The sequence below is a fragment of the Pezoporus wallicus genome, unplaced genomic scaffold, assembly GCF_028554395.1.
Source record: "Pezoporus wallicus isolate ANWC-B61680 ecotype Strahan unplaced genomic scaffold, APGP_CSIRO_Pwel_v1 scaffold_6446, whole genome shotgun sequence".
NCBI lineage: Eukaryota > Metazoa > Chordata > Aves > Psittaciformes > Psittacidae > Pezoporus > Pezoporus wallicus.
This window is the reverse complement of record NW_026636264.1, coordinates 1,635,899-1,658,041: the sequence shown is the minus strand read 5'-3', so window position 1 is coordinate 1,658,041 and position 22,143 is coordinate 1,635,899. Positions and strand designations below refer to the sequence as shown.

At 36.3% G+C, this 22,143-nt stretch overlaps 1 protein-coding gene across 3 annotated transcripts in view; it reads right to left on the bottom strand.

Moving 5' to 3' along the window:
• Nucleotides 1-2,157: 2,157 nt before the first annotated feature.
• The window catches only part of SACS (sacsin molecular chaperone), a 62,499-nt gene continuing 42,513 nt past the window's right edge, over nucleotides 2,158-22,143 (bottom strand). For all 3 annotated transcript variants that reach the window (XM_057399629.1, XM_057399628.1, XM_057399631.1), the window contains 3 exons: nucleotides 20,044-21,526; nucleotides 17,637-17,728; nucleotides 2,158-15,287 (listed from right to left, as the gene is read on the bottom strand). In XM_057399629.1, the coding sequence (XP_057255612.1) occupies nucleotides 3,727-15,287; nucleotides 17,637-17,728; nucleotides 20,044-21,526 (13,136 nt within the window). In that variant the 3' untranslated portion in view covers nucleotides 2,158-3,726. The remainder of the gene's footprint in view (nucleotides 15,288-17,636; nucleotides 17,729-20,043; nucleotides 21,527-22,143) is intronic.

The window sequence follows — 22,143 nt, the reverse complement described above, 5'->3', positions numbered from 1 at the left end:
AACAGTTCTAGTAACTGGTTGGGATTGTTACACAGTGGAAAAGTAAAAATATCAAAATGGTAGCAAAGCTTTATTGGTGATTGCCCAAACACAACCTTCTTTGTTCCTATTTCACAGTCCTTTAGTAATGACATTTGTCTGTCTTTATATAGCATTATGCAAAAGGAAGTTGCAAGAATTAACTGAAAACTGAGTTCTTGAATAAACTTTATACATTTTGAAAAGTCTGCTTCTGCTTGTGTGTTCCAGGAAAACATCTTGTTGTTTTTATTTTAAAAACAAAATTATCTTCCCAAGACTCTATGAATGTGAAATGTACATTATTTAAAAAGATAAACAAAAATCTTGGCCTCAAACAAAAATTTACAGAACTCAGAAAATGTTTTTACAATTAGGTTTCACTGCACACCTAGAATTCCTTCATTTGTGGTAGGTTTAAGTAAGCAAAATATTATGTCAGTGCTGCTGAATTCATCATCCAGAAAGCAAACCAAAGAAATAAATGACAATGACAAAAAACTCATTGACAAACACCTGCATGAGATAAAAAAAGCATCATCTTCAAATGAAAACATCAACTTTGTCTGTCAAGTTTAGTTATTTTTGAACTATTACTTCTGCCTGTGTTCCACAATAATAATCCAGCCATCCTCGAAGTGTTCAGATCCAGCAAGAGGAAATCTCAAAGTTGTTACTACCCTCCTTTAATTGGAGCAATTACAATAGATTAAGGCCTCATTTAAAGCGACCCAAGTACTAAGTGAACGCAATCCTTATAATAGCTCTTAAATTCTAGTTTTCAAATCATGAACTTTATTTTGGTGATGATCTGAGTAAAGACATTGCAAAAACTGCATTTCTTTATACAACAAACCATTTATTTTTCTTTTGGTAGCTGGCTACATAGAAGTCTATTCCCTAAAAAAAATAAAAAAGTTGCCTGTACAACTGATTGACATATACCTGGCTGAAAATACATTTTCTCTCATATGAACTTGTGCAATGTGCAGAATTATTTGTAAAAAGGATTTCTATGGAACCTACATGCTAACATTTACTTCTACAGACCCTTACTAATGAATCATCACATAATGTTCTGAGCTTCAATGCCCAACTTGGGAACAAGTATGTTATTTCCCAAGGTTCCCAGCTGAGACAAAAGGAAGGATTAATTAAGCATTTATTTACTTATATTAAAACAGGGATTAAATGGCACTTACAAAATCAGTTTCTATCACAACATGGTTTCCTGGTCTCATAGGGCCTTTTTATTTAGGCTAGCTGTTACAGTGAGTTACTAGCAAATGAAAATAAGAGACTTCCAGTTGAGACATCACTCTTAACTGTCTCTCTCTGCATCCATTTCATGGCTTGATGGTATCAGCCCAGGAATAATAAAAGAAATTACTTTTTCTGCATCATTCAGGTTTTCTTGCTCACCCTGGATCAATATTTAAAATTGCTTCAGAGCATTAGCTTCCTAAGAACCTCAGCTATTTTCTTTCTCACAGTGTCAGCACTCACAATATATACAACATAAACAAAACACAAATATAACAAAATAGTTTGGTAGTTATGCACAGCCAGTTTAATGGCTTATAATAATACTGGTAAGGTAACATAAGTTGCTTACAAAACACAGTTATGTGCCTAAAATTCCTCAAGATACCACCTAAAAATGGGTAAGCATTCATGTTGCTCCTCTGTTAATCATTTGCCATACGATCTTATGTTTTAGCTCTATTTAAACTGAAAAACATGTGAACTGTTTCCTTTTGTTAGTGTCTTGCTTACCCTGAATACTATCCATCTGACTTAAATGCACAAAGGAAGTAAAAGCCACAATTTAAAAAACATAGGGAATTAGCTGATTTATTTCACGGCACACCAGGATTTTTTACTTACATGCTCTTTATTGGAAAAAGAAAAAAAAAAAAAAAAAATCAGCAAAATGTACAACTTCTTTGAGAAAATTGTAAACACTTGTGGTGGCAGGAAAAAAGAAGCATTTTCCCTTTTCAACAGTACTTTAATATTAGTACAATTATTTAGAAGGAATTGAAAAAAGGCTGTGTATTTACCTACCAAAAAGAAAGCTACAAATAATAGGTAAATTTAGTCTACTTCATAAAACCAAACCACACCAGACTGAAATACATGTTTGCATTTTTCTTTATTGAAATTATGGCACTTAATAGCAGAAATAACAGAGCTCCACAACCAGAAGCAGTATTGTTTCCAAACGTCACATTTCTTTCCACTTCAGTTTGCATGATTTTTCAGAAGAGAACAAGCCCTTTATAATTTGCTCACAACTGAAGAAGCTTTCATCTTGATTTTTGTTTCTGAATACAACACTATTGCAGCTGTATCTGCCCTGCAATCTTACTGGTGTTTATTTTCCTTTGTATTCTGGAAGTTAAATTACAGTTTCACTGTGCTGTCAAGTAAACGCTTGTAATAGCATGTCACTGTAAAATAATTAACATTTATATTAAATGTGGCTGATCCAGCAAAGAAAAATCCTCCCACTAGCTTTATCCCTCCACATTTTTTTATTTTTTTATATTTTTTTTACAAATAACTGACATTGAACATATTGCATGACATTACCAGAATTATTACTAACTATAAAAGAAAGAATGTGAACTAAAAATCAGACTTCTCTAGGGCTGTAGTGAACAACAACATAAAAACAGCATTACATTGCAGCACCTTTAAACATGTAACAAAAACCAGTGCTCAGTGTATACCAAAAATGGGTTACTGAATTGTATTATTACCAATGTTTGTTTGTGGAAAAATATACCTATATATGTACACACACAAAGACACACACACAGGAAAAAAGAAGAAAATCAAGCATTTAGACATCTGAAAACTGAGTTCTGGTGTTCAAAAAAAAAAAAACATAAACCACCATACAATAATGTTCACCAATTTTCTATCATCCACATGCATTATTCATTAACCAAAAGATGACAGGCTCTAGAAAAAAAAAGTAAATTAAATAATGATTTATAATAAAGTAAATGCAATCAATGCATGACATGATGCTGCATGTTAAATCAAGTATCATTATTCAGCATTAAAACAACTGTACCAGTTCACAGGTACTGAAATGTTCACAATGTGATGTTGCAGCAATTTCATAATCAGATCCAGCTGATAAGAGTATTAATACAAGTGACACAAATGTCCACAGAACACAAAAGAATACAGAAATGCTTTGGAGAAATACCTCCAAAGTTATTTTATCTTCCATCCCTTCTCCCATTTCATTTTATGTCCAGTCTTAAGATTACTACGTTGAAAACTGACATTATCATTCTGGAAACATATTAAATGAAATCAATCTAATGAGTTATAATAACAGGCTTCATCTAACAGAAAGCTAAGCTTTGGTTATATAAAGTGCAGTTCAATAATATGCCTATTAATCACAATATTGTATATACAGCTAATTTTTGCAGCTCAGTTTCCTTGCAAATTTTAAAAAATACTCTTGTTTTACAGTTTGCTTATACAGCAGGCTCAGTTAAAGAAAAATCCTGTTTAAATAAATCTCAATTTTACGTACCATCCACCTTTGTGTGCTATGCTTCTGAACTGCTTGGCAATGCATAACCCACTGGATGTTCAGTATCTGCACAATGCTGTTTGTATCCCATCACATGAACTACCTAAGCTCTTTGACAAAACAGTTCCCTAACCTCTTCAAATTGGTTACAGTTTTTGCTGTATAAAGTTTTCAAGTTTGATTATGATACAGGCAGTACATTCCATCACTCTCATAGCAACTTCTGAAGTAAACCTGTCATTGGGAATCTGTGGAAAAGGTAGTAAGTCAGGATACCTAGTTTTTAAGCTATCTACTCCATAAGCTTCCAATGTCTGAACATCATTTGTAAGCCCTTCAAGTTGCTGACTATATTCCTCTATTTTTTGTGCAAGGGCTGCTGGTTTTACGTCTTTGTCTGATTTGCCTTTCACAGCATAGTCAGCTGCAATTAAGGCTAATTTAGTAGAAAGGTAGCATTTAAAGCATACCCATTCATTGGCGTTTTTATGAAGGTCATTTCTTGCAGCTGAAAAGTTAGCTCGGGCCTGCCTAAGCCATCGACGTGCCTCCACAAGATTGCCAACAGATCTGAATGTAGGTGGGACAAAAAAGCGTTGTGAGTAAGATGGCCCCGTGGAAGATGGACACTTCTCCTTATACTGTTGCCTTTCAGATTTGTGGCTTGTTGCTTCTTGATTCCATGAAGTATAAAATCTCTGAAATGAAAATTTATCTGACTGAAATCGAGAAGCAGAGGATGAAAAAGGTCGTCTTGAGGCTCTGTCCATGTTTTGATCCATAAAGGCCTGTTTTTCTAGCCTGTTAATCTCATTCTGTAGATGTTTGAAAACTTCATTAGCTATATCAAGATTCTCTGCATTTTTATCTGGATGCCATTTAAGATACAGCCTCCTAATTATCTTTTTTCTTTCAGATTCTGGAAGTTTCCATGCCTGTTCAATCACAGATGTCACTTCTTTTAATATTTCTGGCAACAGGTTTGACTTTATCTTTTTTGGAGAGTGATGTTTTGCAGACATTGATTTGTGGCTCTCTCTGCCAGTGAAGAGAGGTGGAATTGGCCTTGGTCCATGTGCTGGAAATTCTGTAGGACTGGTTGGGGTAGTAGGTGTGCTATCCCTGCTCTGAGAACTTTCCTCCGGTCTTGAAAACTTATACAAGTCAAGAGAGCTCACTATTTTATATTCACTATATCCAATATCAATCTGGTAAATCTTCCCCAGAAAACTGTGACTTTCATCATCTTCTCTTTCCACTTCTTGTACAATAATTGCATAGGTGTAAGTTGGTTGATATGATCCATATATGTCACCACCTTCAGCATCAACAAGGTAACCGACATATTCACCAGGATAAAATACATTCATTGGATCCATAAGAAGAGTATAGTGAATTTCAGCTGGTATAGGAGTACCAGGTGTTGGTAGTTCAAGTTTTGATGGCTCTGAAGAGTCATACTTCACTCCTAAACTGTCAAGCTTCTCACTGATCCGGTAAATATCATTACAGCCCAGCATGGCAATTAAATATGAGGTATCAGAAATCAGGTTGTCAGTTGCAGATTTTAAGGTCATTGCTAATGATAACAGGAAATTTATGTCTTTGCTGTCAGAATGCTGTATGTAAAGCAGTATTACTGCATTTCCATATCTCTTCAGGAACGCAAATGTTTCACTTTTGCTGTGGGGAATAGGAGCAAAACCTTTAACTCTTAATGTTGTTTGCAACTTCTCAAAGCAGGAAACTTTCAAACCTTCTCGCAAAGCTTTGCAAAGTCTTATTGCTTTTTCTTCATTAGCTAAAAAAGCATTGTCATTTTCATGCTTCATAATCCTAATGAGTCCTGTGATGAATTGTTCTGAAGACAACAGTAACTGTAACCTTCCCTGCAAAGAACATAATGCTCCAAACTGACAAATTCTGGGAGACTCTTCATCCAACTGTTCTTCAAGAATACTGCTAAGTAAGCGAGGCCTCAGTTTCTGAGGGAATAACATTATCAGTTTAGTGTGAAAACCATGGTCTTTGCCTAAGTAACACTGGCTAAGATCAACAAGCATTTGCACACCAATGTTACCCTGGATTCTGCTTTTGTAGTGGGGTGCATCATCAAAAACTAAGATACTAGACTTCACCAACCTGCCATCTTGACTGGGAAGATAAAGGGCAAAATCCCTCATATTCTCAAGGTCATTCCTAACCTTGACAGAATCATTCTGAAGACTTTTGAACAGGCCAGAAACTACTCTTTTAACTGTGCGCATTTCATTAGGATCCAATTGCTTTCCTTCAGAGCTCTTGAATATGCGACCTAGAACTTCAACATACTGCTTTGTTGAAATAATATCCTCAGTACCCAAATGTTTAAATAACTGATGGAAAGTACCAAGTTCTAAAGGAAGTTTGTAAAGATATGGTTTAAAATCAGACTCATACTCAAGGTTAATTACGACCTCTTCAGGCTTAAGGAGCTTCCAACCTTCTTCCACCATTACAAAAGAAACTCCTCGAAGCTGAAAGCGGAATTCCCTTTTCTCTGAACTAAGAAATTCATAAATACTTCTTAGGACCTTGGCCCTAGTTTTTACCATGTCCTCATCCAAAGTTGTTATATTACATATGTTCCTGCAGTTATTGATCACTTTGTCCAGGGGAGGGTCCAAGTTGACATTTAGCATAGTTAAAACTTGCTCAAGTTGTTCTTGAGCACCAAGACTACTTCCCTCTTGCTCTTTGATGCTCAAAGGGGTTGCTTTCTCAGGAAGAATGGGACACGAAGTCCACAGCAACTGCAACACATCAGTCTGTTTGAATTTAGGATTTACCTGTGCCCCATTGAATCGTATTAGAGGAAGCGTCCCATTAACTTCTTGATACTGAGGATGAAGTCTAACAAATTCTGCTGGAGCTCGTTCAGGGCACAGAAAAGGAATTAATGACAGTTCTTTTAGAAAATTTCCTGACAAAAGGTCAGTTCTTTCTTGAAATATGTGATGAAGGAGGACATCAACAGTATTCTGTAGTGTTTCTTTAGACCAGTTTTCTGTATTTGCTCGCATGCTGATCTCCTTAGAAAATTGTAGTAACTGTTGCTGTGAAATGATGAATTTCAATCCAATATGACGTAGAAAAGTTACCCATGATGGAAGAAATGCAGCCTGATTTTTCGGTTTTGTAAGCTGCTCTAGTTTCTTAAAAAAATCTTGAGGTATAAAGAATTTTTCAGGAAGCATAACTTCAAAGACTTTTACAGTCCTGTCATAAAAATACTTTGCAGGTTTTAGTCTATTGCTTGAATCATGAATGATCAAAATGCTTTCAAGCTTTTCAAACAGCTGTTCCTTTATTTCTGAAGTTTCTTCAATGCTAGTTAGCCTATTCTTTAAGTAGATCAAGTGTTCTAATTTTGCATCATAAGACAGATTTTCAAGTTTTGGCAAAAGATGTTTCAAGTACACTTCCAGATCATCCACAGAGACACAGCCAAGGACATTATACAAATCTTTCAAATGAACCTTCTCCTCAAGAAAAGCTGATGAAGTCGAGTGTGTCCATCTGTCTACTTCTACTGATGGGATGCTTTTCATGAGGACGTAGCACATCCCATATTTTGAAATGCTGATGTATCGGCCACTAATTGATTTATAACATGGAAGAGACTTTAAAATTTTAATATCATCCTGAGATGTCAAATGACATAGATTGCAATTGAAGTACATTAAGAGAGCCTCAAAGTCACTTTCTGCTAACTTTTCAGTCCTAAAAGTTGATGACTGCACCATATATTGTATGGCTTTCAGAATGCTTGAAGGATTATCTATATTTGCTGTACACGCTGACAACAAAGGCACTAAAGCACTGTCTTTGGAGCAAATTTTGTTCAATGCCAGCTGAATACAGCCTGTTTTCATCAAAGTGTGAAAGACTTTATCACTCTGAGCATTTGGAAAAACAGCTATATGCATAATGCTGAGGGGCAGCAAAACATCACACTCTGGCACAACAAGATGATTAGCTGAGACAGTAAACCTCACACCTGGAAGTAAAGTCCAATCCTTCAAAGTTTCAACAACACCATCAAATTTTGCTTGTGTATCTTCTTGCTCTTCCTTAATATTTATAGACTCACTAATAAAATGCCAGGCATTTTTAAGCCAAGATTCACTTGCAAAGTTTTCTTTCCATTTCATGCAATTTCTAGTTTTATATTCTCTAGGCAGCACAGATGATAACAACTCAGCAAAACTTCTGATATCAAAGACTTTCGCTACTTCACTGCTAAGTAAAATATTGTTGTATTTCAAATACAATGTGTTCATAAACAGATCCTTGCGAGATGGAATCAGTTCATGGTATGTAGTTAAGAACTTTGGCCGCTTTGAGTCAAAAATTTGCAAAACATTGTCAAGAGTAATAAGGAGTGGCAAGCCCTCAATTTGGATTTCATTTTCTTCTGCATCTTTAAAACAGTAGTCAACCAGAAGTTTGAGACTATGGAAGAGTTTCAAGTTTGTCTGCTGAAGACGACAGGGTAACTTTCCAATGTGGCAATTAGAGTCTGGAAAAGAAAATGTCATCAAAAATAATCGGACATCAGCAGGTGTCACACAGGTGACAGGAATATCTGCATCTACCAAACAGTGGTAAAGATTTGCAGTTTCATCGCAGTTATATACCAAATTAAATCCAATTTCTAGAAGTAAGTGTTTCAGCCTGTAAACATTTTCAGCCACCGTCTTCCGTGTTGTGATGTTGTATTCTGTATTTTTGAGATGTTGCAATTCATCTTGTAGTAAATTGTCAAAGAATGGCCTGCCTTTGTTCTCAGTAGACATGTTAACCCACGTGATGATAACAGCAGAATGCAAATCAGAACCCTCAATATTTGGAGTTCGCATAACAGGTAGAAGACGCTTCAGATCTTCATAAATGCAACTATAAACTGCTTTCACTAAACAATACCAATCTGGCTGAATATCAAGCCTATTAACTGGAAAAAAGGATAAAAACTTTTTTAAAGTGTCTTTCACAGCATGAATAGGTGTGTTTTGCAGCACTGATACTGTAGGATCAGTGCCTGGAAAATAGCGTTTTTTCAGCTGAATCAGCAGTTCAACATAGGCCGGTGCTATGAGCGCTGTCATTAGGCTATTATTCCAGTCACTTCTTACTCCAACACCGTTATCATCACGCCATAGATTTCTTCTTGCAGAATCCAGAGCAAAGTGTCCATTCACATGAAAAGGTAATCCAGTTTCTAATGATAACGGCAAGAAACAGAACGCTCTGTGGGGTTTTTTGTAATTATGAGTAATGCAAGCTGCTACCCCGCCTCGTGGAAAAAGAGTAATGTCCTCATTCTTGTGGGCTGAAACCACACTTTTGGATACCTTTTCCATGGCTGAAAAGCCTGACCTGTTACAAATTAACCAAGTTGTAAGATTTCCTTCAGAGTCTTCCGTATCCATTGTGTAAGTAATCTGTTGCACAGGTATTTCACTTAGCTGCCTTTTTTTAGTTACACTGTCAATTACAGATGCATGGAATTGCTTTCGTTTCAGTCTGTCCCCATCAGTGATTTTGCCTTGTACAGAATACAACACATTCAGTGCTCCTGTTGTTTTTTCTATCTCACAAATAGAAATTTTTTCCATATGGTTCAAAAACATTAAGAGTTCTGCTCCATCTGTACGCAGCTTATCTAAAAGATTTTGGACCATTCTATCTGAGCACGGAACTGAGGAAATTTCTGATACTTTTGCCATGTCTCCATTTCGAAGAGGAAACCTAAACATTGTGCAATTATCCAATTTAAAGTGATCTCCTAAGTAGAGGTCCAGTACATCCGAGAACTGTGTTCTGAAATCTGCATCTAAATCTCTAAACATGCGGCCTGGACTTGTTGATGTTGAACCTGGCGCATATCTAGCATGAGGATCAAAAATACAAAGTATGTCATTGCCCGATATGAAAGAAGGGCAGTCAGTAATATGATAAACAGAATTGAAACCTATACCATATTGTCCAGTTTTACAGGGATTTCCTACTTTTGTACCTTTTCCAAGGTTCTGAATTCCTCGAATATCATCTTCTGTAAAAGGCTGATTGTTGTAAACACATAGTGCTGGTCCCTGAAGCGGTGCCCATTTCTCATCAAATATTCTATCAACTGGATGCTGCCTAGGATCAAACACAAAACAGATCTCTGTAGCTTTTGCATCATCTGCATTCTGAAGGAGCTCTTTCAGCATTTCTTTTTCTGAAGGGTAGGCATTGAGAATGCTTTTAATTCTACTTGTCAGTTTTTCTTTCTGGCCGAATTCTGTTCCAAGGGTAGTAAAACAGATATTGGATGCATATCTTTCTAGAGCTTTATGGCGTTTTGGTATTGCTCCAAGCTTTACTGCAACTTCTCTCGGAATATCACCATGACAATATTTAATGGTTGTGTCTTTAACTTTAATCCATGGACAATCATTGTAACACAAAGATTTTGCAGGCAGAAGTGCAAGATGAGTATCGGGTAACAAAATCTCACCATACTTTTTCTCACAAAATTCCTGCTTCTTTTCTCTAATGAGGCCCCATATTCCTTCACTGATTATTCTCCTACAAAGCTGAAAGCTGTCTTCTGTTAGTTTTTTGGTCCCTCTTTCCCGATTTATTAATTCCAGAACTACAGCAAAATCTTCAACTGTAAAAGCCTGTCTTACACCTACACTTTCAAAGAGCTCACGGAAACTATTTTTGTACTTATTAGGCAACTGATAGAGATAGGGTGCTGCTTCAAAATTCAAGTGAAAAGACACTTTTGTTGGATCAACATACACATTCTCAACCAAAATAAAACTACAGTTTGTCAGCTGTTCAATTATCATAGCTTTTGTTGATTCATTCTGTAACATTCCCTCATGTAAGTACTTGTAACAAGCATTAGTGATATTTTCTTGATATAATGTGATTCCATCAAATGACTTTGCAACTTCTTCTAACTGATTTAAGACCAAATTAACAGCTGGCTTCTTCAGCAAACCCAAAAATTCTTTGACAGCTAATGACAAAGCACCACAACCTTTAAAGGAGTGGGAATTTTCATTAAGAATTGGTTCTATTAGGCAAACTATATCTTGATGATCAGCAGTAAAAAGATCATTTGCTGTAAACATCACTTCAGGCTGAAAATCACTGCCTTTCCAGTGCAGTGAGAAGCCTGCTGGCTTGCTAAGGAAAGGTAGGAAAGGGATGGTTTGACATTTTGCAGCAAATTCTTTAGCTCTAGGGTCTCTAGATTTTAGTTTTTCATCAATAAGACTCAGTATAATACTGCTTCTAAGACAAGCTGCAGCATGATCACTCTTGTTAATTTCAGCTACTGACTCTGCACGTTCTATCAGGTCTTCCCATAAAATATCATCTTTAGCCATTCCCAGCTGAACAAGTTTAACCAAAATAACTGGGTTAAGATAATCCTGAGTGGTACCATAAGGAAATCTTCCATCTTCAGCATCATATAACTTTGCAACTCTTCCTTCAGGATGGATCAGTCTTGATGGTGTAACTAATGGGTGCCCATCCAATGAAGAGGGAATACATGGAGTAACACGAAGAATTCCTGAGAACTCCTCAACTTTTTCATTGAGAACATAACACATCAAAGGATCACGCAGGTCTGCGTCAATCTCCTGAACATTAGGGAAAAATACCTCAGAAAAGAACTGTTTCTCAGAGAAGGTGTTCTCCAATAATATGTATTTACATCCTGCTTCTTCAAATCCTGTCTTTACCCAGGATGGCAGATCCACAGCACACAGATTTTTGGAACCTGTCTTTTTAAGGTATTTCAGAAAGATCTTAAAGGCTGAGGGTCCAACATCTGGTCGTTTCAGTATAGAGTCATCTAAAAATCTTACATTCTTCATGGAAACCCAAGAGGAACCATCAGAAAACACTTTGATCCCTTCTTTGCTTTTCATGTGAGCTATGTCTTCATAAAACCCTTGACAAATAACAGAAAAATCATCATGAACTGAATCAGGATCTGGCCACACTGCACAGTAACTGTAATCAACTAGCTCACCATTGATTGCCATGTCACGTAGAACACAAACTGCTTCTATGTAGGCTTTTACAATAACATGCCTCATGAATACTGTATTCCATCTTCCTTTCGTGTCTGTTTTCCAGATCTCTTTCCGATTTGAAGTAACTGCAAAGCAGCCATTTATATGTAGAGGTAAGCCTGTTTTTATTCGTAGAGGTAAATAGCAGAATACTTCACCTATGGTGTTGCAATTAGGTTTCACAATCCACTTTTGATCCTGGGTTTCAGACAGCAACACTCCTACTCCACCACAGGGAACAAGACCTAGTCTTCGTCCACTTTCATGCAATGAAAATTTTAAAGCATCTCCAGTGTCCATGCAAGAACATATAAGCCATGTTGTTGAATCTACTGTTTTCTGTGGCAATTCATCAGCTGATCTTTTCACCTGTCCTGATTTAGCTGTTTCAAAGAAAGAAGCTGGATCATCCTCCGTACCTCTGAAGAGTGGAGACTGTAAATCAGCAATTCGCCTAAATACATGGTGAAATTCTTCTACTACTATCTGTAAGATACACGAGGACTTTGGTGTTTCAGCGGGAAGCTTTTTATTACTGCTGCTACAGACCTTCATGAGTTTAGCTGCTTCCTTTAAAACACTTACATTTGGTGCAGTCAAGGCTTTGGAAGAAAACAGATTTTTTTTGATAGTAACAACATCTTGTGCCATCCCAGGATCATCTGCCTCAATTTTCAAGTATTTCAAAACCATTGAATTTACACTCTGAGCAAATATGATCAGTCTATGACTACAAATGCTGAATTCATCCACAAGAGAGTAAATGTCTGCTGTATTGTAACATGCACTGCTGACTTCACTCACTTTAGCTTCCTGCTGAGTTCTGAAAGACAGCCTGAAAAGCGTTCCTTTGTAGCTGTAAGGAGATTCTACAGTCAGTGGTAGCTGGCAACCAAAAACTCCTATAAATGGCTTAAACTGATTGGGAAATTTTCGCAGTCTCTTCTGCTGTTTACTCCAGTTGATTTTGATCCCAGGGTTAGATTTATCTCGAATATGTTTACTGATATGGTTAACGTTTGGATCGAACATAATCATGAACTCCCGGCTCAAAATAATAGGAACATCTGTGATATGATAAACAGAATTGAATCCCAGTCCAAATTTTCCCACTTTATCAACTTCACTCCTTTTTAAAGACTCTCCTAATCGAGTTATATTTAGGAAATCAGAGTCAGAAAATTCAGAATTATTGAATGACCACAAAGCTGGACCATGACATGCTGCCATTCCTGGGTCCAGAAGATTCTCTCTTATATCCATATTTCTTCTCATGTCAATCAAGAAATTACATTCCGTTGCATTAGCATCATCAGCATTTTGAAGAAGCTCTTTAAAGATATCTGAAATGGAAGGGTATTCTTCCAAAATGTTTTTAATTCTTACAGTCAGAGGCTCTCTTTGCCCAGATTGCTCAAATCCCATATTTTCTGGATTAATCAATCTTGTGCTAAGGCATGGGACATTTAACCACTCAGCAGTTTTCATCGGTATGTCTTCATGCACCAAAATTATTGGTTCAACAGCATCTTCAAGCAAATCATTTAAGTCATCAACTTTGATATCACAATAACAGCACTCATGAATTGGCCTCATTGCAAGTTTATAAGGAAGTTTGCCAGTATATAATGGCATGGGTGTATGCAGGCTTGCAGGAATCTGATTGCTGTACAGCCATCTTATGATGCTCAACATAATATGAAGATTTTGTTTACTCTCTTGTTCAGAGAGAGACTGCTCACTTTTTAGATATATTTTCTGAATGACCATAGAAACATGGTCTGGTGTTAACTGCTCGATGGAACCACAACATTTAAACAACTGGTGAAACTTCGCCATAGTTTTTGGCACATAATGTAGATAAGGTTGGAGATTGAGATCAGGTACTGACTTTATTACTGCTTGTGCGAGGGAACAAAATGTTTTACCTGTCCAAACCCAGGGAAACTTCAGGGCTTTAAAAGCTTCTTTGCCTTCTTCCAGATGGTCATGCATAAATCCATAAATCTCAAGCAAGATATGCTGAAACTGGTAATAGTCTTCATCACTGAAAGTTTTAGAACTGTGCCAATCGACCACCACCTTGAAATGTTTTAAGACTGCTTTTATAATGGGCTTGCTGGGCATGCCAAGTGCTTTTCCTACATCCGGCAGCACATTTTCCACAAGAGGAACTGAGGAACCAACTAAAATTGCATAAGATATATCACACATTTCTGGTGGTGAACACAGATTACAATGATCTCCTTTCCAAACTAAGGACCCTGGGTAATTTGGAGGCCTTTCCTTCGATGCAGGAATCCACTTTATTTTTTTCAGCACAGCTTGTGTTTCACATGAGTGAAGCAATGCATGGTTTTTGTTCAAAATCATCAAGAGAGTTCTAGATTTTCTTAACAGTAAATCATGGTTGGTGTTAGAGTCAGCATGCAAACTTTCAATTTTATTTGCCACTCTCATAATATCACTCTCCTCAAGACCAGCCTCATTTTTTAAGCCTATCTGTCTCAGAGAATGAAGCATATCTGAAGATGTAAAAATAACAGGGGGGAAGCAAATTTCTTCCTCAGCATAAAACAAATTTTGCAGAAGTTCTACCTCAGGATCAAAGAGTTCGTTTGCTGACATTATCTTTTCCTGAGAAATCTTAATAAACTTTAGTGATGTCAGCCAGTCTATCACATCAGTATTCTCGTTTTTCAGAAAAGTCAGATTTTCAAGAACCCACTGCATTATCTGTGTGGTTTCATCATATGAATAAAAATCACTTCTTATGTCTTGTATAATAAACTTCAAGCAATCTGTGCTTTTTAGTTGTTCTATTTTCAGCAGGTTAGCTAAACGAATAGTAGCTTCATCACTGCTGTCAATTATTGCAGTAGAAAATCTTAGACCAGGAGGAATTTTGGCAGTGTGGTGTAATACCTTACTACCTTTTAGCCCAGTAAAACCAGAAACACTTTCATCAGATGATTTTTCAACTTTTTTAAATATTTGCAATTCCTGAATAATTCTTCTCTCTTTCTCACTTACATCAGTTAAACTAGCTAAGAATGTCCTAAGAGCATCTTTATGTGTTGACGGGAACGACGCAACTTGATTGAATAGTTTCTGTAAGGACATTTTTTCCATTATTTGTAAAACAGCACTTGGTAATGGTGGATGCACATATTTTTTTATAAGTGGATGTTGGATAGAAATATCCAGCTTCTTCAGTACAACTCCACCAACTCTCTGAATAACATCAGCTAAATATTCAGGGAGCTGAGTCTCAGATTCATCTTCCAGAATGATAGGTGATGGATTCCTAAATCTAACCAGTTCTACTGATGTTTGGTTTTCCTCCAGCAGTGTCTTGGGGATAAGCGGCATGTCATCAAACACGCTCAAGTCATCAGAAAAATGTATATATAGGTTCTTCCATACCATTTTAAACCAGGAAACTGATGGGTGATTTTTGTCTTCCAAACCTGGATGCCATTGTACCACTATGTCCCTGCCAGGCCATGTGCTATTCATAACTTCTTTAATGAGCCGGGCAAATCTTTCTGGGTTCAGAAGCTGCAGCTGAGTGCACGGCCTTCCTGAAATTGCAGAAAAGAGAAAAGACATGAAAATCACAGAGCAGAGTTACATATAAAAGTGCTTTTGGCTCTTGTGAGGAGAGGAGGAGGAGGAGGTGGAGAAGAAGAAGGGGAAAAAAAAAAAAAAACAACTCTAACTTGTGCCCTGTCTTTTCTTTTTGTGGAAAAAATTGTTTGTTAGGTACAACTGCAGATACCAGCTCCCCTTGCTTTTAGGAGTTAATTAAAAGCAAATGCATTCCATATTAGTGTAAAAATCAAAAAACAAATCGAAAATTGTCAACATGTTATTGCATTTGTTAGTTTGACACAAGAGTTCTTGGGCATTCATAGCAACTACAGATTTACGATCAAAGTGGAAGCTTCAAACTTTTTTTCGTTTGATTGACTCTCTACACTACTTGTTTGCCTAACAGTAAATAAAAATCTAACCCATTATTTGTCTATAATTGAAAAGGTTCAAAAAGATTTGAAAAGTTATTTATTAGCTACAGCAAAGAGCAACTCAAGTGCAGATGATCTTACACTAAAAGTGACAAGCAACAAGATTCAGTTGTGCTGAATGTAAGTTTAGATATACATGGTTTTATTCTTATTACCAAAGCCATCACTAAAAGAAATATATTTTAACACTCATGTCTTAATTATCAATAGACAGCTTATACTTAAAAACTGCAAAATGTCTGGAGGTAAGAAAACAGCACAGAATATAAAAATATCATCACCTCCCAACAACATCAAAAACAATGACAGAAATGGAAGCAAGACATCTATCTGAATTTCAGATATTTCTTTCATCTAGATAGTACTGCCATTTCCTTAATAGCAACCATCCAAATAAAGATACTATCTAGTACCCCTGCTCTGCTGGAAATCAGTAGTAGGAGCGCTGCAATGTTTACCTGTGTTTTCTGTTCCACAGAACTAACAGAATGCATAGTCTGTAGGCATGAAGTGAAAGGAAGGATGTCCTACTACTAATTCTAAAGTTCTGTGCTCAAGTAGTGGGATTTAAGCTTAGGTTTTAAGTCCATCCCTCTCTTGCTGGTCCACTGCTGCAAGTATTTCTTTCACAAGGCTTGAACACAGAACTTTAGAAATACTGTTTTAAAACCCATACATGTGATCCTAAAATACCGGAAAACTCCCGACATGGTATTTATTAAATAAAAAAATCTGTAAATAACCTAATGAAAATATTGATCATTTCCATGTAATATAACTACAAGGTTTTCTTCATCAATATGCATTCCCCTCCAAACTGTATTTAGAACTCTTATCATAATTATCTTTGGTAGCTATCTTTTGGCAGCTCTATTTGTCACATTTTGCTTACAAGAAAGCTGGCATAACAAGAACAGATCATCACCAAATTCACACAAATATCAAGCTTCAATCCAAACCAGCACATTTTCAGTTAATAAGCATACCTGAAAATCCCCAGAGAAGCTGTTGGGCTAGAATATAATCAAATCAATTCTTAGAAAACATCCCATGAGTTACATACACATAAACACACTAAATATAGAAACAGTTACTGACTAGAAAAAAATATAGTACACATTTCAGGAGGGAAAAAGTAAGATCTGGTTTTCTCTGTACAACACAATAAAAATAAGACTTCAAATTTACCAATCAAATGCATAATGAGGAAGGGTGGAAAGGTAAATACAGACAAACTGAGTAGAAGAGAGGCAAAAAGAAATTAATTGTGAAAGCAGTTAAAGTGAAAGCAGTTAAACATAGAAGCTTCTAATTTACAGATGCAGCAAACTTCTTCACCAGGTCTTTTGATCAAGATTTGAAGTATTTCAGTAGGTCCACACTGACAAAACCATAAGCTATGAATTAAGACTCAGGAAACACTTGATGAAATTATATGATCTACAGGTATGCTGGAGGATAGCTGCTTAAGTGGGTTTTACTCGATTTTTAAAAAGCGCACTGATGTGATCACTTCTGATTGTGATATAAGAGATGTCTGCAATACCAAAACCTTAACACAGTTATTGCATATGCAAATTCTAAAAATGCAGAATAGAATTCAGAGTGTCTTCAGTGGAGGAATACTATTTGAACAAAATTACTGAACCTTGAATATATGCTTTAATAAGTGAATATCTAGTCTTTTATTATAAATTTTCATCCTTCTCCCCTTGCCTTTGCCACAATTTTCATGTCATTTCCAATATAAATAGCCTATCATATCTTAGTTATTTTTGATGATCAACTTATTTATGTGAATTCAATTTCAAAAGAGACATTCCTTTAAACTTGAGTTTAGAACTAGTCTGTTCAACCATTAGAAATCTGTTTCTTATATAAGATTACGAAAGACATATTTATTACCTCGGCTTTTGGCAGCTTCTTTCAAAGCAGCTAGAATCTCAGGATTCAGGTCATCAGAGAGTAACCTTCCTTCCAGGCCAGGAAATAGTGATCTAGCACACCATTTAAAAAAATAAACAGATAAATAAAATAAACCCCACCACACCTTAGCAAGGCATCATTTTGCTTCACTAACACTACCAGCATGGTAACCATCAGTAAACAATTGCTTACATATGTAGAATAGGGTTTTCAGTGGGCATTTTTTTACAAACAAAAAAAACCAGACAACTAGAAGCAGGGAGCAGAAAGAAACTGATTTTTCCAACTACTCTTATTTTCAAAGCAGGTCTAAACAAGTTTTCTTTGGATAGAAAAAAAGGGGTTAGAAAATTATTTTCATCTATTTGTATTCTAACAAATAAAAAAGAAAGTAAAATTGCACCTACTATTCTGTGTCTTTTAAAGATTCTCTTTCAAAGCATACAAAAATTACAACATATAGTTCTCTGACTTCACACAGATCTGTGGATTTCAGGAGATTTGCAGATAAAGGTTAAGGTTATTGTAGCCAAAAGTCATGTCTCGTCCTGCCCTTCCTTTACATTAGGACTTAAAACTGAACAGGTTTTTAGGGCTTCCTGAAATCAAAAATAACTATGCAGCTTAATTCTGACAGCAGTATGTTAAATATACATAAACTAACACAGAATCTTGCTATTCCACAGGTGTTAACAGAAAGAAATTAATAAGAACTTATTTCACCTTTTTAGCAGGCTCCAAATTAGAGCCAAAATCTTAAGTTGAAAGTATGTTAAAACATCTAACATAAGTCATTTATCATATTTATAACATTAGAATTGAAAATATTTACTGTAGGTAAGAATATAAGCAAATAAAGCATTAGAATTTCAAATCACAGCTAGAAAGTATATTTATACCTGGTATAACATGCTTTTGTATCAGTTTTACAAGGCTAAACTAAACTAAGTCCATTACTGACAGAATATCAACTGAGTAAGACACAGTAGTATCTTTAAGTTTCAAGAAAACTATCTTATGACTAGTCCGAAGCAGGGAATGTTTTCTGTATGTATACTGGCTTAACTTCTGGAAAGAAAAGCAGAGTAAATGAATAGCAAAAGAGAAATAATCACACAAGAGATGCTAGAGAATTTTTATTCTTTTTAAGGAGACACTAGAATCACAGGCTTTGAGTAGTGTTAATCAATAACCTGAATTGTATAGAACAAGAGAGTTTATGGGTTTAGAACATAACAGAAAAAGAAAGGCAGCAGACTCTGAAAAAAGCAAACTCCTCTGAAACAACATGGGAAGACCACTACCTGCATCCAACTGCTTTTCTTGAAGATGTGTTGTCTATACATATATTAAAACCTTCTTGAAGATGTGCTGTCTATACATAAGGACCTCACTTAGAGCCCTTTTTAACTTAATATCATCTATACTGGCACACTCCAACCCGCCTCTATTTCCTTTATGAAAAGTTCATAAGGCAGTAAAAGTAGCCAAGCACATGCCAAGTGTCACATTCTTTCAAGCTGAGGATCTGAAAATTAGTGGAACTCGGAGAGAGAAGGAGGGGTGTATGCAAACATATGTATGGCTAACACTTTACAAGGAGGAACAGCTACAGGTACACCTGGTGTGTCTGAGTGACTTCAAGCAGTACCTCTTAAGAGGTTACTTGGAGAAGGGTTCAGATTTAGCAAATCTTTTATAAATATATATTCCAGTACAGACATAAAAAGCATCAGCCATGCTTTCTCCCTAGTGACCCTAAGGTCACTTATTCCAGCTAGTCTGCTTTTTGCTATCCCCTCCCCAGTGGCAGTGCAAGCTTTTATGGCTGATGAAATGTGAACCAAATTAAAATACTGATGCAACTGGGAAATAAGGGGGGGGGGGGGATTAATTGGAGAAGAACTGGAAAGAACAAAGGGAGAGCAGATGGCAAAAGACAGACCCATTTCTTACCATGGCAGTATCTGCTTACTCCCAAAACCAATGTCTAGTACTAAACCCTTCACTGAAAGTAAAAGTGGTGTGCAAATAAATAAATAAATATGGTTAAGTTCAATAAAAGCTCTTATTATGCATATTTTATGTACTTTATAGTATACATGTTTCTAATCTACTCCTATTTATAATTCTCAGAAGAAAGCTAACTTGAAATGTATACTGAGGTACTCCCCTTAAGTGTCGAACACACAATTCTTTCTAAAGTTATAATGGCAAATAGCTGTCAAATTTTTCAAATGAGACATATCTACAGAAAACAGTTCTATCTATGCATTACTCCATTATATTACAGGATGCTGCTTATCATCTTGTTTGCTGACAAGCAAGGAACAGTCTGAAGCTCTGTTTAACATTAAAAAAATGGTATTTAGAATATTAACTATACCTGGGATAGTCTTCTGAAGTTATGTAAACTACATCCTGTTCTGACACAGACGAGGAAAAAGGAATAAAGTTTCCATTCTGTAATGGCAAAAGCTCCAATCCAATCAATTCACTGTAGACTCCATCAGAAAGCACAAATTCTAAAAGATGAAGCTTTTCTTCAGCAGGTCCACTGTGTCCAGATTTCCTTAGTATTTGCCGTACTACAGCAGGAGTCACTTTTTTCACAGCTTTAGCAGCAGAAATAATAAGATGCACTGCACTAGCAATATTTGCTGGTACCTTGGCAATCTGCTTCCCTGAATTCTGGAGGTAGTTGAGAACAGATTGTGTGTAACCCCAACTCTCATCCATTTCAGAAAAGTGCACCTGTTCCACTTTTATCCACTGATTACTCACTGAGTAAATAACTGTGTGCTGGAGCAGCTCTTTAAAGAGAGGTTCTAGAACTGGTTTCCAGGGTACCCTGATTTTGTTCTCATCAGGCCATAACCTATAAATTCTTTCAGCTGACAATGGAAAATCTGAATTCTCCTCAGTCTCCATTCGTTTGATAGCTTCCAAAATAAGGGTGGTATACGCCTTTGGCACTATATTTACCACAAGAAGATCATTCCACAAAGCTGCTGGATCTCTCCATTGATCCAGCTCTCGCCATTTGATACTCCTCCTATTGTCTGTGAGACCAAAGAAGCCACTAACATGAACTGGGAGTCCAGTTTTGCTTTCTTCACCTGGAGGTAAAGGCAGAAAACAAAATGCTCTTCCTGAAAAGTCTGCTACAGCTCCTTTTTCCTCGCCGTTAGTTGACAAAGACATGGCTATTCCTATAGTAGGAACAAATTTCAAGTCATCAGCTAAACAATCCAGTTCAGTACACATTCCTCGACCACCTACACAATTACATACTAACCAAGAGGTTTTCTGTGCATCCTTAACACTCTCATCTTCTACAACTATATTTACATGGTACGTCACACATGTTATACTATTGCTTGGGATTCCCTTACAATACTGATTTATTGCAGTTCGTAAGATTTTGATAGAATTGGGTCTTTCATGTTTTAAGGCCTTGTTTTCACTAGCAGTTACTCTAAAAATCAGCCTCTCAGTTCCATCAGCTTCCCTAATGTGCAATGAAACATCCTGAACACTCTTCAAGAACAGCAATACTGTGTCTGCATCTGCTCTGAAAGATTCAAACAGCTCCAAAACCTTCTGTTTGTCATAAACATTGCTGCTCAGTTGGGAAGGCTGCAGACGAAGTGGAAAACGGAAAAAGGTACCAGGAAAGTTTCCATTCTTAAAAGTCTCCTTAGTGCTGCCAAATACACCAATGAATGGCGCAAACTGGTCTGTAAGTTCATTGATTTCCTTGCTATCTTCTTTTAGATTCCAACACTGGCCTGATTCATGAGGTCCAAAAAGGGTTTGATGGGGATCAAGCATTCCAATCTGGTCACCACTGAAAATACTGGGGACATCTGTATACATAAAAACACAACTATTAATAATCCTAATCTAACTTATTTTTCAAACACAGTCTTAAGGAACAAATTTTTAAAGAGCAATAAAGACAAATGTTATAAACTGTAACCAACCAAGTATAATGTCCAGGGATGTGGTTGAGTCACCTTCCCTGAAGGTATTTGAAAGACCCTTAAATGTGGCACTTAGGCACATGGTTTAGTGTGGACTTGGAAGGGTTAGGTTTATGACTGGACTTGATGGCAAAAGTGTTTTCCAACCTACACGATTCTATAATTCTGGTAACATTTAATTCAGTGCTTATTGAAAGTGAAGAAACAAGCACACTCCTAGTCTGCAGTTAAGTACATAGTCATTCAACTATTTGCATTCTAGCAAACAGTAAGCAACAGAAAGTATAATTTTTCTGCAAATGTATTATTTTAACTTTTTTCTTTCTTGAAAATACTGGAAAGTAATTTAGTAAAGGTGTATTTATTGCAGCTCTCAAAGGCTTGTAAACAGTGGTACTGTATGATTAAAAGCATAAATTCCCAAAACTATCAAACCATATTAACCAAGCTTTTATTCATGCACTCCTAAAATATTGTGAAAAAAAATCACGTGCCTTACA